Source organism: Tyto alba, unplaced genomic scaffold, assembly GCF_018691265.1.
Source record: "Tyto alba isolate M040663 unplaced genomic scaffold, T.alba_DEE_v4.0 Super-Scaffold_21, whole genome shotgun sequence".
NCBI lineage: Eukaryota > Metazoa > Chordata > Aves > Strigiformes > Tytonidae > Tyto > Tyto alba.
In genome coordinates, this window is record NW_024881295.1 from 20,406,973 (window position 1) to 20,424,396 (window position 17,424).

Sequence of the window (17,424 nt, forward strand, 5' to 3'; positions counted from 1 at the left end):
AGTTACAGTAAATTCTGATTCACCTCAGTTATGCAAGGTAACATCTGGTCTCATTGAATATTCACTAAGTCCATTTGAGCCAGATTTTTCATTTCTGGATGTAATGGCTTTGGGAATAACTAGATATTAATTTGCTTCAAACTAAACAGCAGCAAAGGTAATAGCGGAGTGCTGCTCATACTAACGAGAAGGTGCTGCCACCTGCTGCTTGCGCTGCCCAGCCAAGGGGAAAACAAAGGATGGTCAGACTCAGCGTAGCTGCATTCATTTCTATTTTAATATTTCCAGGACGAAATATTTTTTTCCCTTATTAAAAAAGAAAAATACTCTCAGAAACAGACAGAAACACTTTTTTTTTGCAGCTTTTGCCTCCTTTTAAAGTAACACCTTGCACGTTTCTCAAGGAAAGTTCACAATTCAGTAACAGTAATATCTTATTTTCCCAGGTACCAGCAAGAGATCAGTCTAATCACATTTAATTTTATTCTTCACTTTTGCAGGGGAAGCACTGGTATTAATAACCCCTACAGCTGGGGTTTTAAAGGACAGAAGCTGAACAGAGAGTTCTCCCAGAAATTCAAGGAGAGGTAGGTTAAGGGTAAAGATTCAACTCACTACAGAACAAAAAAAAAAAAAAAAAAAAAATCCCCTCTGTGCCCTAAACACATACATATATCTATCCTGGCCATCCATTGCACCTTTCAGGCAGTAATGCATTTTCTTTACCATACTTTCTGTTACTACTTTTATCAAATGCATGTTCGGGCAACTGAGCTTCACAGAAATTAAAGGTCAGTTCTTCAGCTGTATTTAGGCACTCAGTGGCACAGACTGGGATTTACAATACTCCTAAGTACTGGAAAGAGTAATGCAGTTGTAAAGCCTCCATTGCCACTCATGGCCTCCAGATCCTGAACCGCAGATACTGTCTCCAACTGAAGTGCCTAAATCCTTTAAAGAGCTGGCCCTATTTGCTTATCCAAAAACACACAGAAATTCAGTACCAAACAAAAATACTGAACCTGGACCTGACAGATCCCAGGTTAGTAGTATGACCAATGCAATATCCTTCCTCACAGATGCTTCGTAAAAAAAGCGGGGAAACTCACTCTCTTTAGGCACAGAGGAGTCCCTATTGACTGTACTTGGACATCATGGAGACAATAGTAGGAAGGAGCAAAAATTAAGATTTAATAGCTCCTGGATACTGATTTAACCTGCTAGACCTTCATATCTATGTAAATATTGAGAGGAGGCCAGCAAAGTTAGTCTTTATTTTTTTTGAAGCTGTACCAAATATTTATGCACTTAACAGATAGGACCTTGAACATGAGGATCTTGCCCCATCACTGCGCAGGCCACGCCACACAGATAATTTGAAAAAAAGTAGGTTTCACAAGCATAAGATACATTATCTGGCTCTGCGGGCATCACAAGGTGGGAAACCCACACCTGTGAGGAATTTAATCACTTGGTCGATGACGACAGAGTTGCCAGGCACCTACCGTCCCGTCCCCGCCACAGGCCAGGATCCGCAGGTTTGGCACTTTTCTGTACAGCTCCAGCCTGGTCAGGGGAGAGAAAAAAGGGAAAAAAAAGTAAGAACAGTAATGCAGGTACTATTCATGCATTTTGCAGAGTGAGAGTTTAACTGCTGCTCATTGCATTTTCAAATATTCAATACTAAGGATGTGGGTGGAGGGGGGCGGGGAGAGGGGGACAGAAATCAAAAAAAGGAAGTCTCAGTGTTACCAAAAGCCTTGGAAGTGAGGAGGCATCAGTCTTGGCAGCTTCGGCCAGCATCAGCCCCAACCCAACCTGAGCCCTGTAGCACATTTCACATCTTCACACACACCCTAGGATGTGAAATGAGTCCTTCCTCCATGGTTAGCCTGAGCCACCATTTCTGAGGCATGTAGAACATGACAGCTTCTTCAACAGGTAACATTTTTTTAATACCACAGAAGGCAAGAGCATCTAATAGAGTTACTTCTCTGGATATGTGATCTAAGATACCAACAACAGAGCCAAAAAAGCACCCATGGAAGAACTGCTCCTTTAGTCGCATGAAAGAGAGGTAGAGTGAAATATCTTGTAATGGAGGGGATAGAGAGCTGAGTGACCATAGGACCTAATCCTCCTTTAACTCCATTAAACAGCCCTGAAAAGTGTATGTCTACCTTAAATCTTCTATACATCATGAGAGGAAGAGCAGTGGAGGTGTTTCTGCAGGAAAAAAAAAGCTCGGATGCCTTGAATAACAAATACCTGGACTGTTCTTATACAGGTAAATATTTGATTTTACATCTTTTTGTACTGCCTAACTAGTGTAAGCAGTGCTGAACAGATGGTTAAGTAACGCAAGTATCCCTGTCTCTAATACCATAGAAGGATGGTCTCTTAACCCTTAGCATTGAGAATCATCCCTTTAAAGACAAGTCCTCCCTTCCTTGGAAGAGGCTCACACTTCAGCTACTGCTCAGATAAGCCAAGTTAGTTACTCAGCAAGCAGAAATATTTGCATGCTGCTGTCACGTATGGAAATCTGGAGGCCGCCTCACCCCACCATAGTGCTGAGCCATTAAGGAAGGGTCAGGCACTGGGACCAGCAGCAGGTCTGTCCTGGAGCCATCTGGAACTGGCTCTGTCTGACACGGGGGCAGCTCCTGATCTCTCCTCACAAAAATCACTCCTGCAACCCTCCCCCCTGGCTACCAAAACCTGGACACATAAACCTCATACACCAAGCAGACCTTTGTCTGCTTTCCTGACCAGAAAAGAATTATGGTCAACAGCTCTGAAGGCTAAAGAACTTACGCATCTCTTGGCCCTTCCTGAGAGAGATCAAAGACCTGGCGTGGATTCAAATACCACATAAACATTTGGAGAACCTTGGTGCCCTGGGAAGAAAAGAAAAACAAAGGAAGGGAAATTATGAATAGTTTAATGATTATCTTCTGTGCTTTATAAAACAATCATAAAGAAAAAAAAAAACTAAAAAATGGCATAGAAGATGACTGTTCTATAGAATAGTAACCCACCATTCTGGGGAGGGTGCATATGCATACACATAGACTAAATTTAACTACATAGATCACTAATGGTTCATAGGAGCAGGCACTTGGGGTCAGACCAAAGGTCCAGTTCCCCCAGCAACCTGTTCTGCCTGCAACAAGAAAAAAAAATGTCTGTTATCCCACACCACCCTCACCATACATGACAGAATGAAGCTGAACAAGCTTGTAGGCAAAGTCACCATCAGGTTGAACAGTGTCCTGCCCAACACCCCAGCAATGACATTGCTTTGACCTCCACCATCACCACCGTAAACAGTCGTAACTGTAGCCCTCTGCCACCTAATGAAGCAAGAGTCAAGGATTCTATGGGCTACAGCTGCCCCAGTGCTTCCTCATTCAGTGAAGTGTGGCCAGCCCATCACCTAAAGACATAATTTCTGCTTTCTCAAACTCTTTTATTCATATTGCAGACACTCAAATTCCTTCCTTTAAGTTCTGCCCAGACACAAAGTGGCAGGACCTCTTACTAGTAGAAGAGGGCTAAGAACCCTATAGGGTAAGCTTGTACTCCAAAGCAATTCAAGAATGCATTTCAGACATGGCCTGGGGTGTGCAAGCCAGGAATTTTCAATAGCTCCTCCTTCTGAAGAATGGTTCTTCTATCTGACACCTTCCCCTAAGTGGAGAACCTAGAATAGCAGTCAAAGTGCCTAGGAAAATGTATAAGAACAGAGAAAATAAATGGGATGTTTGCTGTAGGTATTCTCTCAGCCTCAGCTATTTGCAGTTCATAGAACTCTTGAGCCACCGAGCGGTACAGAAATTTAGTAAGCTTCAGAATTTTCTCATCCAAATCTCTCCTTCAGTTCATGTAAGCTTTTAGCATTCACAACATCCTACGGCAAGGAGTTTTGAAGCTGAACTACACACTGTGAGAAGGACCAACTTTTTTCTTTGTTTTTAATCAGTCTCTTAGCAGTTTCATTTGATATCGTCCTTAATTCTCCTAACAGAGGAGAAAGTGAGCAGCAGCTATGCTATTTTCCACGCTCTATAGGCCTCTATTGTATCTTACATTAATCTTTTCTTTTCAACTAGAAGGGCCTGGTTATCAAAAGGCACTCAGTTTATCTGATATTCAAAAAGTTGCAGAACTCATCTGGAAAACATTCACTTGGGTAAGTTTTAATTCCAAGAACCCTAAGAAAGAAGTCTGCTACATGCTAGTCACTGAAACTTGGTTCTCTATGGCACAGTACAAGACCAGTAATAATTTTTTAAATGTCATAGAAACATGTAATTTCACATTCACTAATTTCACTAGGCTTTCTTAGTAAAATTAAACCACATTTTGGATAAAAGTCTAAGATGTCACTGGCAATCTAAATTTTCTGTGGAAAGATGAAGTCTCCTGAGAACCTCCAAACTATCACTTTAGATTCTTTTCGAGAATCTGAAGGTAGGAATACAACTGCTCAAATACTCAAGTATACATTCCATCCATCCAGTTCCACTGAAGTGCAAAGGGCGTTCAACATCAAGGATCTCCTCTGAGGACTGCAGTTCAGGCATAGAGTTATTCCTATCTGACTGATCAACAACTAGTCTCATTTGAAGCAACACTGTTGATAAACTACAACTTTGTGACCCTGATCCAGATGATGTTCTTACCTGATTCCCTCCACTTTTTGGATTGACAAAAACCAGCAGTGGCTTCATGAGTGGAGAGGAGATAGGCTTTATCACAAATGGCCGACCTTTGTTATCCTGAAAAAGAGATGCAAGAAACAGCTTTAGTATAAGCTATGTATGTTTCCCTGGCCTAATACATGCAGAAGACCTAGCCTAGCTCTGACAAAACTACCTCAGGTAGTGGAAATAGTACAGCCATGTTAATGTGGTGCTCAGATGGCACTAATTTATCCAGCTGAGGCAATCTAGTAAGAAAATAAAAGGGGGGCAGGGGGGTGGAAATCACTTCAGGTCAGCACAAGACTATTTTAAAAATTTACTCTATGTTATTTCCCCTCAAAAAAATTATTCACACAGTGCTAATAATGGGTCAGATAAAGTGCTATTTCTAATACGAAGTTTTCCAGCGGAAAATAGAATGACCCAAGCTACTTATTTCATTAATTCCATCTAACAGGCAAGTTGTATCAGAACTTATTTGCACATGATCTGCTCTTGAACACTTGGCCCTTCTGCCCTCCCACCTTTGAACAAATGCCACAAGTCAAACATGACATGTCAATGAGAAAACTATTTGCCTCCCTGCTCCCTACCCCTGCGGGACACCAGAGAGCCCAGTAGCGAGGGCACTCTCCTGGGCTGTGGCAGACACAGATTCAAATTTCTGGTCTGCAGTTCTCCTACCACCCATGTGAGGACCTTAAACAGAGAGCCCTGGCTATGCAGAGGTGAGTATCCCTCCACCTCTCTCATGATGCTGCTGTTCCTCTAACCAAATCCACCAGACGACATCTGGAAACAAGGTCTTCTATAAGCTACATGGTGAATCAAACCATCAGATCACTCATCCATTTTCTCTCTTTCTCTGTGGCCCAATGTCAATTTTCACACAAACAGACGATTTCCAATATGACTTCTCTTGAACTGGTCCTCAAACTGGACCAGACCCTTGCATCAGTGCACTCACCATGGATTTCACAACCCCAGTTTCACACCCCTGCTCTGCCTAGTGGAAACCAAGGGTCTGAGCTGAGTCTCTTACATCCCAAGGGAATGCTGTTTCATTAGGTTGCTGGTCCTTCTGGAGTCTGGTATGTTGTTTCTTGAAAAAAAAATCAACTCAGCAAATAAAACTTCTCATACAAGTTTTATCAAAACTGATCTCTTCTCACAACAAATTCAACAGCATGGCATTTTCCCATGAGAAAAAAAAATAAAAAACACTGAAGTAAAATAATTAAACTTTAAAGTCTGCATTTAGGCATTTAAACAAAAGGAGCCTGATTTCCAAAACACCTGAATACCTACTTCATTGCCTCTTTTGCTGGCTTTTCTTTTAAAAGACGTTCTCTTCTTTCGCCGTGTTGAAGTCTTTAGGGAGTTCTACATCAAAAGAAAAAAGAATACATGAAAAGCAAAACAAAATTTAGAAGACAGGCCCAGACAGAGCCCCTTTACGAAGCTCTTCCATGCATGTCCACTTGGAGAATGATAAGAGTATCTGGCACATGCTCGAGATTTAAATTACATGCGCTGCATGCTTTACACTTCCACACCACCGTTTATGGAGAAAGCCACACACGGAGACCAGACTGGTGCTTTGGAACTGGAAACTTTCCCACGCTGTGAGGGGGGAAGAAGATCAGATGCTCCCATAGACTCACATAACACCACATGTTGTACCTGCCAACCCTCCCAATAGGGGTAGGAGACGCCCGTTTCCCCTTCGGGGCTCCAGTCTCCTGCCCAATCAGGCTCGTCTCCTGGTATGGAGACCACCTGTATAAAGATGTAATAAAAAACATGATAAATGAGATATTTTTCATGTTTTTTTTAGGAAAGAAAACAACAAGTTTTAGCTCTGGCAACCATTATGACTCAACATAACGTAGGCCACCATGGCGTATGATGCTGGCACTGTGGAGTCAGTTCCAGTCTATCAAGAAACTTGTGTAATCATCTGCTTAGGAACAAACTGAATTGTTAACATTTAAGGATTTAGGTGAGAGGGGTGTTTGTGGGGGTTTTGTTTACTTTGTTTTTAAGTAACAATATCACTTAAATACATGGAAAAAAATTAATAATAAAACTGCTTGTATTTTTGAAGAACCTAATAAAATAGAACTTGCATCAAAGCTATTCTCCAGGCTGGCGATAGCCTGCTCAATAATACTGAACCAAAAGTTTTTCTGGTGTGATAAGAACAATCCAAGAAGGTGAATTTTATTTTATTTTTAAATCATTTTAATTCAGTAACTGAATTCATACCTGCAGGAAACCCTAATCCTTTCCATATGCTTGCAACTTTATATTATAGGAAATATTACTATATATTGAGAAAATTTTTATATTTCAATTTCTAGTCTAGCCATCACCAGGAAATAAAGTAACACAGGGAATTAGAAGAAAGTTTATTGATTTTTTTCTGGTTTAAGGAGAGGAAGCAAAACCTGCTCAGTTCATCCAAAAGTTCATTCCTGTCCTGACCTTATTTTAAAGAGTACCACTACTGAAAAAAGTGAACAACCAGAGATTATCAAATCTGTAAGCCGTGACGTCTGTCCTTAATCCTGCTTGCTTACCAACACTAACACGAATAGCTACTAGATTCTGTTTAATACCTAGCAACCACTGTCAGAATTTCAAGACTTCAGTATGACACACTAGATACGGAAGTTAATGTTTCCACATAACTCAGAGGTTAAGAAAAACTAACAGCTACCTAGCTCAAAACACCTGAAGACACCATCTTTTTTTCGCACAGACCAAGGAAGCATGCCGTAGAGCACGAGGTCCCAAGCTTTTTGTCACCTCTCAGCATTCCTTGTGGACCAGGACATAGCCATGACTTGTTGCTTACTGAAAATACTGAAGACAAGACAGGTCTGCAGAGCAATTACAGGACATTTGCCCTTTTAGACCGTATTTTGAGAAACCACCTAAAGAATTGTTTGTACTCTTCCCTAGTCTGATACGAAGTGATCTCGGAAGCTTGATAAACCACACAAAGGCTGCACTGACTACAGAAGTGCATCGGCAATATCATCTGCACGGTTTTTCATTGCCCTACTTCAGTAACCAGATTGACTGTAGCCAAAGTCTTTGTGTCCGTAGAAAGATACGGAACATCACCCTCAAAGCTGACGCCCATGGGGGACTTAGCCTACTTCCTCGGGCATCCTCTGATGAAGTATTTTCCCTGGAGTGGGGCAAAACACGGGACAGAGAGATCTATTCTATCCACAGTCTTGCCAGCAATCTGCCTAAAGGTAACAGGCATATCAAGCCTTTTCCCTGTGCTTTAATCTCTCCGGGCGTACAATTCAAAATACTTAACCTGTTGGCAAAGCGCAGTAAATTAGTCTGTAACTCAAGTTAGGTATTATACCAGGCAAATATTTAGCTGAACCTCTGGAAGAACAACTGTACTTGTTATTCTACCATTCTACCTCCACAATGGACGGACCTAAGGCCAGTGATTTCTTCTGTAAAGGGCAAAGACAGTTCAGTAAAATCCTGACTAATTTTAAAAGAATAATTTAATGAATATTTAAATGTAGTTGTCATTAAATCCTATTGTAACATATCTCTTTTCTTGCCTATGGGGGGGGTGGGAAGAGGCATACAGCTATATGAGAGAAACTGTTTTAGTCCAAGCCTCCATTCATGATAATAACAATTTTTGTTCCCACATTCAAAAAGGCACTAAAAATATGCTACATCACAACAATGTTGTTTCACCTTTTTTTTTTTTTTTTAAACATGCCTAAACCTGCACTGTTAAGAGAACCTAAAGCTTTGCTATGATGATTGCCACTGAATGTCCATAACAGATGAAAGGCAAAAAAGCTGCTTAAACATATGCAGGTTCTCTTTGCAAACATGCAGAAGAAAAACAGCCAAGAGTAATTGTCAGTCTTTGCACACTGAAGTGAAGAAATGGATGCATACTACCTTGTCCATGTAACAAAGTGATGAGTATTTTATAAACATATAATGTTATTCAGCAAAGCACCTGATAACAAAGCATACCTTTAAATGGGTACCACATGTAAATCCTAACTTGCCTCTAGAGAGGAAACCTCTCCTTTGCGGATGACAGTTTGACCATCTTCAAAAAGAGATTTTTTTGTATTATTGAATGGTCAGTATAGTTCTCAGCAAGCTTAGCTAGGTGAACAGAAGAATTGGACTCGTCCTTTTATGGTGTTGGGTGGTGTGAGGGCCACAGACTAACTCAAGCAAATCCAATGGACCCTTTCAACCTTTTCGTTTACATTTCAGCCTTCATTTTCAAAGGCTTTTACCATGCTGGGCTTCAAATGACTTAACGAATGGTCTCTGGGAAGGTCAGTCTTGACCGTCTTCTGGTTTAAAAACCACCATTAGACAAGCCAGCTGCACTCAGCATATGAGGAAATAAAGAAATAAACCCAGAAATGTAAATATTCACTAGCAATTTTTCAAGGTCCTCAAAGGAGGAGAAAAAGAAAACACCATGTTTACTCACCTTGAGCAGAAAAACCTGGAATCTTATAGTTACTGCCTTTGCCTTCCCAAACAGAAGACAGACTGAAGCAGTAAGTACATCAGCCAGATTCCCCTTATTACCTACTTTTCCTCTCACAACAGAAGCATGTAGCAAGTCCATTGCTAGAGTTAACACCACTTGGGCTACCAAACCTCATCTATAACAAAATACCACCAGCCAACAGGGGTGACCTGCTTTCATAACAAACTAGGAGATGGAATTGATTTGCACCCCAGGAAAATCAGAGCTGGTATCGAAGTGCAGCTAACACAGTACAGAAACACTGGAAATTGGTAAAGAAGTTACAGAAGTGGCTCACATTATGAAAAACATGGAATAGGTATTGGGAGTTTTCCATTCATGTAAATGGGTCATTACATACAGGGCTACCACCGATCCCAAAGCTATTTGAACCATACTGAATATTTTTCATATTGCAATCAACTGCTTGCAAAAAGCTAAAGCTCCCCATTTAGAACGTAGGTTGTCAGCAGAGATTTGTCTTTAACCAATTACATCATGATGCTTCACTACCACAACATCGCTGGTAATCAGATGGGGAGTGTGTCCTTTATTCAAGCCCAATATTTGAAAGGTGGTGACCCACGTTGTACAAAATAAGCATGGAAAACCATTTTTGTAGCAATAAAAAAAAATAAATAAAAAATCAGGGCAAGGTTTTGCTACAAAAAGCCATCTTATTTGCTTAAAAGAAACAACCAAACAGGATGAAGGCACCACTAAAATCAATTTCATGAGCAGGGAATTCAGTTCAGGAGTTGCCTGGGACTAATGTAAGTAGTTAATTAGAGCTGAGGAAATATAACGAAAAGGCTCCTAGCCAAATTTATTCTGATTGTGGAATATGTGAAAAACAGATTGCTGGTTACATAATTATTTACTATCTGAATTTACAAAAATTTGTGAATATTGTGTTTGTATTTTGTGGATTGAATGCACTGAATATTTCATAGTGTTTACCAAATGTTCATATAGGGTGAAGAGGGTCATAATACACAGAAGTAGAGCTGGCCAGAAACAGCAGGAGAAATGAAAATATTTCCTAAAAAAATAATAAATAAGAAAACAAGACTTCTGCCAAATATCTGAAAACACATCTGAAAGATGCGTCAGTATTTTCTACAGCAATAAGGATTAATTCCCCAGAACTAATACTGTAATGGGTGCTGTTAAGAAGTTTCATGGAAATATGCCCATTTTCTGTGCAAAATATCATTTTGATCTATCTAATGCTTTGATTACTCAAGATAAGGTTTTTGCACTCTACTGACCATGAATTTCAAGGACTCAAGATGTGATGAAAAGAGGATATTGGATTGAAGTACTTCCTCTTCACTCATGACTCAGGCACACAAAGCTAACGTTTTCTTTCAGTATAACACTTTTAAACTTTATTTAAAAGCATTTTTCCCATGAATTATAGTTAACTAGATCAGATTTTTCTTTTTATTTAAACTTTTCTGAAAAAATAATGGACAAGAAGGAAAATTCTCTAAGAATATTATAAGGAAGGTACTCTGCTTGTGCCAAATGTTAAATCAAAAGAAAATTACAAGTGTCAATTACCTTTTTTTTTACTAAATAGTAAATAAAATAAGAAAGATCAAAGAAAAGCTTCTTTTAGTAAGGTCAGACATGGATACATCTATCAAATACCACACAGGTGCTGAAAATTAGCCAAGGAGATTAAGGCACACCCCCATTAGGACTCAAACAGATTCTTCAACAAGAGAGGAAAAAAAAATTTCTCTGGAGGAAGCTGGAGTAAAACTAACAGAGAAAGAAGAGCATGGGGAGAAAATACAAATACCAAAGAAACCTTTTTTCTCAGAATGGAGGTGGCTAAGGGTATTGCCTACTCTCTCTGGACCTAAAGGAGAAATAGCAGTCTGACTTTTTGATTACTCTACACGTATATTTCCCCTTTCCCCCTCCCCACCTTGTCTTTAAAACCCACCTTATTAGAGATGCTACTCATGCACAAAACTGCCAGTCATATCCCTAGACTAGAACTGAAAACTGAGCAGTGTCATAACTTAGACCATTTTCTAGGTTAATGGGACTAATTTTGTCTTAGTGCCATGCCTACAGCCTGAACTTCTCAGTTTCTTGTTGACAAGCAGGACGCAGAGCCAGAAATCTCTGGGTCACTTCCCAAGGATGGACACAATAACGTTAAGAACCATATATCACTCTATAATACCAGCATTCCCATCCATAGAGGAAAATTACAAGAAAATGTGAGTGGGAAGTTTCAACACCCCAGACACTATTGTTTAAGAAACCCAAAACAAACAAAACCTAAAACAAACAAAACCCACAAACTTGTTCTAGTGCTTCTGAAATAAAACTTTTACCAGCATTTCTAATTCCCTGTTATGTTCGGTGTGTGTTTGTTTCTTTCAGTGCAACCTGGAGTGAAAACAGACTTCCAAATTAAAAAACACTTCTCGCCTGTTGTAAATCCCCTTTTAATTTTTGGCCAGCTCTCTTTTGGATACCTTTTCTCCCTATCATGTTCACCAGTGAATTATCCTCTCCAAGACATATCACATCCATTACAAAAGATTTGAAGTATAAAACTTGTTACCTGCAACTAAATGAGTGTGTGGGCTTACTGACATTCAGCAACCACTGATGTAAATAAGACACAATTGTTTAAATGCCCATTGATGGCAAATTCAGAGGGATGCCAGTCCAGCCACAGCCAATTCTTACTGCAGTTCAAGTGAAGGTTTGCAAACAGTTTTTCCCTGTATTTGCTCAGCTCTATTTATTGAAAGCATGCTCGACTGCCTGCAGCACAGGGGTTTTCTTGCAGTATGCTAGTTGAACTCACAGCAAAAAAAAAAAAATCTGAGCTGGATTTGCTCAGAACAGAAGTCGAACTTGTTGCTCATCATCCCAAACAGGGAAATCTACTGAAGGGCTGGATGGAGGTGAGGGAGGATACAGGTTCATAACCACCATGGATGTATGCTGGGTTTCAGGGGTAGATAGAGGGTTGAACAAGCATGCCTTAGTGAAGGAGGACCGAGCAGTGAAGCCAGGTTGGCCCTGCACAGCCACACAGCTCCAGTAACAGACATCAGCATGCAGTTACCTGAGGTTTCTTCACCTTAATGATCCAGGTGGGAGGCACAATGACAGCAGCGTGAGCCCCCAGGGAACATGGCTCCTCAATGTGATGTAGCATGAAACAGGTGACTTTGTTATGAAACTGGAAGAGAGGGAAAGAGTAGAGTCAATAAGGAGGCCAAGACAGACAAAACATGAAAAGGAAGAGGGTGGTGGTACAATAAAAACTGGAGTAATGTTTCCAACTCCACCATCTTCAAGTCCTTCAAACCATGGAATTTTAGGAACATAACTGAAGATCGTCTTCCCTAGTCATGCCTTCTTACAAAAAAAAAAAAAAAAACAAAAACCAAACCAAACCAAAAAAAAATCACTCCTACTTAAACACAGATCACAAACTGAAGACCACAACCTATTTTGATGCAGCTTCATGTATTAAGAGCCCTCTGACCGAGCTAGCAGCAGCAGGGCATTGATGGGATGTAGTCAGTGACTATGTTGGGCAGCAAGACTCTCCTTCTAGAGGACTCCTGTCAGCCAGGTGAAGTTACAGTGTTTTTAAGCAAAAGGAACAGAAATGGCAAAGTTGGGGGTCATTCACAGAGACGGAACCCTAAAAGCCAGAAAAAAACAAAATTGCCTGCAGTGTGGCCACTCAGTGAAGCTGCTACCAGCCTCTCTGAGTATTGTTCACTTACCGCCAGCTTGCACCAGGAACAACTGATGGCCACAATCTCTTTACTATGAAAGGAGAACTTCTGTTGAAAACCCTAGAATAAGCAGGAAAAAAAGGATTAACTTCCCCCTGACTAGAATAAAACTTATACCTTTAACTCTTGCCAGGTGGCTGTGCTAGGGTAAATCATTTCACTGAAGTCAGATAGCTTGGTTCAGCCTCACAGCTCTTAGACACCAAAGAGATTTATGGGGAATAAAACAATTATAAGATTCATAGAGAAGATTCTTCAACTGGGGCATTTCCACACACTTTTAGAAACAACTCTCCAAAATTTTATGCTTTTCCTCAGACTTTGTAGTTAAAAACAACAGAAGAAATAGAGAAAGAATGCCTATTTTAATAGATTTCTACAGAAATCTGCAGTCTTGTTTGCCCTAAATATAAACAAAATTTTGAATTTTCATTTTTCTTTGTTTTCTTCTTTTTCTGTTTTTTGGTTTTGTTTTTTGTTTTGTTTTGTTTTTTTTTTTTTTTTTGTAATACAGAGGGCAATCACCTACAACATCTGCGTGGAAATGTTCTGATTGGGAAACCAAGTTTATTGTTTTATTGAGCTGACTCAGATCAAAATCTTTTTAGTAAGTTCCAAAAAAACCCAAGATGGTCTGATTCAGATCAAAGAGATAAAAGAAAATATTTCTTTATAGTTTTAAAGATAAAAAAAGTCCACCGTTACCAGCAAATATGAGATTTCCTTCTCCCACAAAAGAGTTTCATTTTTTAGAATGCAATTTCAGCAAACATATCACTTTGTTCTAAATTCTAAAGCTGGAAAACACCATCAGGTGATATACAACCTTCTTGCACGTAACACAAGCAACAAACAGTAAGCTACAGCTTAAAAATTTGTGTTCAGTTAAAGTTTATTTTAGCCAAAGAAAGAATTGATGTGGGTTGATAGCTGCAGAGATGGAAAGTCCAGAACTTCATTGAACAGTTTTTCAGTTTGTCATAGCCACCTTCACTGCTTAGATTTCAGATTTTCAGTCATCTGGATCCTTTATTCATTGGCCTCTGTCAAGTCTCTCTATACTACATTAAGTAGCCCATCACCACCTAGAATTTTCTAATTCAGTCTCTCAATCAAGTCATGAATTTTTGAGCCAGTTTTCTTTTTGGCAAGCTGAGTTTTACCTATATCTCTTACGTGCTGGCCAATGCCCAAGAGTTATAATCTGATTTAGTAATATCTAACAGGACCTTGCCTCATTGCTTCTATGGCTAAGGTCCTTCTTACCCTAGCTGCTGTGGAAAGGAAGATGGACACCTGCAGGAAAAATGAACTTATTAGTGCTCAGTGCCATGACAACGTAAAGCACACCAAGAAGGAGAATTAACCCAACAACCGAAAACCCATCCAAGGATGTGCTGGTCATGTTAACTGAGGGATTGAGCTACAGCCTGTCCATCCGTGGTAGTTGAGGACAACCCTATCAATATTCTGAAGAGTAGGAGGCCCTACCTGTCTACCAGCCATGCAGAAGTGCACATTGCAGCTTCTCCTTCAGGTGTCCCCAGCATGCATTCAAACCAGCTTGCCAGATGGACTACACCACCAGCTAAGGCTTACTCCTGAAGAGGCTTGTGTCACCTCTGCCTAGGTTTTTAGGTTTTTATTAATCCTTCCCCTAATGCCTCAGGTTTTACATTCAGAGAAATTCAGAGATTCTTCATAACGATGGTGATTTGGCATATTCAGGTTTAGCAATGGAGCATAGTCAAATGGCTTCACAAAGACAAGGTGGCCAGCTGCTTCTGGCTTGGCAGATCTAGTCTGACATTCGGGTGACAGTACGTGTGATACGAGTGCTGGAATAGAGGTCTGACACCAGACAAAACACTGTATTCTCATTCACTTATAGTATAAGTGCTTATATAACAGTGCTTCGCAATGTTTCTCACAAATCTCACTCTTTCTTTTTGCAAAGTGTATTAAAAAAATTATTTCGGCCCCTCATGGGCATGAAATGTTTTGTTTTGTTCTGCTCTGTAACAGCCAGGGGAGAAATTCTTCTCTCCCAAAACCTCCACTAATAAAACCTAAAATTCAGTACATTAATTCCACAGCCCATCAGTGGTGTATTTTAAACATATGGTCTGAGCAGCCTGTCTGGTTCTGGATGGACCGTTTTTCATTTATTCCGTAAGCCATTTGGCTTTTAGGGAGTCATTAGAGAAAATGATACAGCAATAAAAATATATTAATGATAAGTAGCAATAAAACACCACTTTTCTTCCTCAAATTGCTTTACAAATGTCAACTAATTCCTCCTAAGGATACATGTTTGAGGTTAAGATAGCAATTATTTGAAAGCTAGCTTTACAAATAAAGGAACTGATAAAACAAAGCGATGCACCGCTGGCCACAGTGAGATTTGCTGGGCAGTATCGGACTGAAACACTGGAGACGCCCATATTCAGCCAGAAATCATCTCTTCTGCCTTCTCGCAGTGAGAAGGAAAACTAAAATTCAGCTATCTTGTTCATGGGTCAGGCAAGGATGCCTTCTGCACAGATTTAGAAATTCCGTGATAGAAAATTAATTTCACCTTTGTGAGAATATCAGCCTAACAGGTTAGCCCTGATTCGGTGGCACCCAATTCCCATACAACACAAAATCCCATGGTGTGAGCTGCTCCTGCAGAAATAAACAGTTGCGCGTACCAGAGGAAATATATTTGGAGGTATAGAGCACCCGAATCCCCAGCTAGTGTTGGTGATTACAAATCCTCACAATAATCCGGATCAAAGTCCACATTAATATAGACACCCACGCACACAAACAGAGCGTGTAAGGATTACTAGCTCTAATATGTTTTGGTTATATTCTCAAAAGAATTTATCATTAAAGAATATTTTCACATCAGTGTTAGGGTTACTAATAATTTTTTTGGCATGTATTTTCCTATGATATTTATTCCCTTTTTAATGCATTCATCCTTAAGCTTCTGTTACTGCACACAGTCATGAACTGGATGCTGGGCCACATGGTCTGAACATTTTTTTTTTGTATTACGTAAAGAAAAAAAAGAATTCTGATTTCTCTGATGATCCCAGGTAACAAACAGTTAATAATAGCTAAAAGCTACAAAACTACCTTTTCTCCCACCTGCGAGAGAAAAATTGAGTTCTTAAACATCATGAATGGTGTAGAGGATGTGGTTTGACAGTGTTTATTTACCATCTCTTCCAACACAGGAGCTATGGAGCATCAGAAAAAAACTAGTGACAGGTTTGAAACAACCAAAACGTAGTTCTCACAACATGTAGTTAATTTGGGGAATTCCTTGCTCAAGGATGTTATATATATGCTACAACCTTACAGGAACTCAAGGAGATATACCAGAATTATTAGGTATTGTATGGATAATACTTTATTTTACTGCTTTAAATTTACTGTCATTTCATTTCAATTACGGTTCCCTTTTTCTTGCATGACAAGAGAATATAAACGATGGTTCTCACACAGAAGTATAAGAAATATAACAGTGAAGCATGAGACAGACAAGTATTTGCTGTAATAGGAGTTTGCTTGACCAATAAATATAATGGGATTTTTTAATTATTATTATCATTTTCCCCTAATCCTTTCTGTTTCTTGATAAAGAACTCTGCTGCAATATATTCATGTTAGTCTTAACTGATTATTTCTTATGTAAGGGGAAAACTGTGATTTCCTCTGAATTTCTCCATATCAGTCAGGGCTGATAGGAATTTTAGGATGGACTGGTCATATTGTCCACATGAATATAGCCAGCACAGGTTTTGACTTGATAGACAGCAAGCACTTGCATTGCAAACTCAACTCATAATGCCTCTAGGGCAAAATGACAGAGGAGAAAGGCTATATCACTGCAAAGTCATACCATAAGAATGCTGTTATGCAAAGTGTCTTGCTGCACTGTTCCCATGCTACTTGCTATAAAAGGGCATCACACTTTTATTGCATGCCTTGTTGCAGCTGGTAGCTGGTGATCTCCATCAGTATGCAAATATAAATCTGATTTTTCCCCTGACTTAAATGCTGTACCATGGAGACGAGGCACAGTCTGACTGGTTGATGTGAGGAGGGAGGCAAAAGTATAATATAGTGCTAGGGAAAGGAAATTAAACTGCTGTGTTAATTTAGTTTTTTTAATATCTCTCAGATTTCAGGGGTTTATAACAATTCAGGAGAAAGGTCTTTAGTACCATAGGTACTTCTTACTCATTTTATAGCTTTATAGAAATAAACTTTTACAATCTACGCAGCAGCAGAAACGTGAAACAGTCTCACAAATCTTAAGAGTCTGCCGGGACAGAAAGAAAGCAACAACCTTTCTTTCTCCAGAAGCCTGAAAAAATAG

General features: G+C 39.7%; 1 protein-coding gene across 4 annotated transcripts in view; it reads right to left on the reverse strand.

Annotated features, from left to right (window-relative positions):
• DGKI (diacylglycerol kinase iota) overlaps window positions 1–17,424 on the reverse strand; it is a 217,958-nt gene that overhangs the window by 99,663 nt on the left and 100,871 nt on the right. For 2 of the 4 annotated variants that reach the window (XM_042795525.1, XM_042795523.1), the window contains exons 7-12: window positions 13,038–13,109; window positions 12,365–12,481; window positions 6,018–6,092; window positions 4,689–4,784; window positions 2,818–2,900; window positions 1,506–1,566 (exon numbers count right to left, since the gene is read on the reverse strand). In XM_042795525.1, the coding sequence (XP_042651459.1) occupies window positions 1,506–1,566; window positions 2,818–2,900; window positions 4,689–4,784; window positions 6,018–6,092; window positions 12,365–12,481; window positions 13,038–13,109 (504 nt within the window). Of the gene's footprint in view, window positions 1–1,505; window positions 1,567–2,817; window positions 2,901–4,688; window positions 4,785–6,017; window positions 6,093–6,392; window positions 6,489–12,364; window positions 12,482–13,037; window positions 13,110–17,424 lie in introns of all 4 variants that reach the window. The other 2 variants (XM_042795526.1, XM_042795524.1) reach the window with 2 other exon arrangements.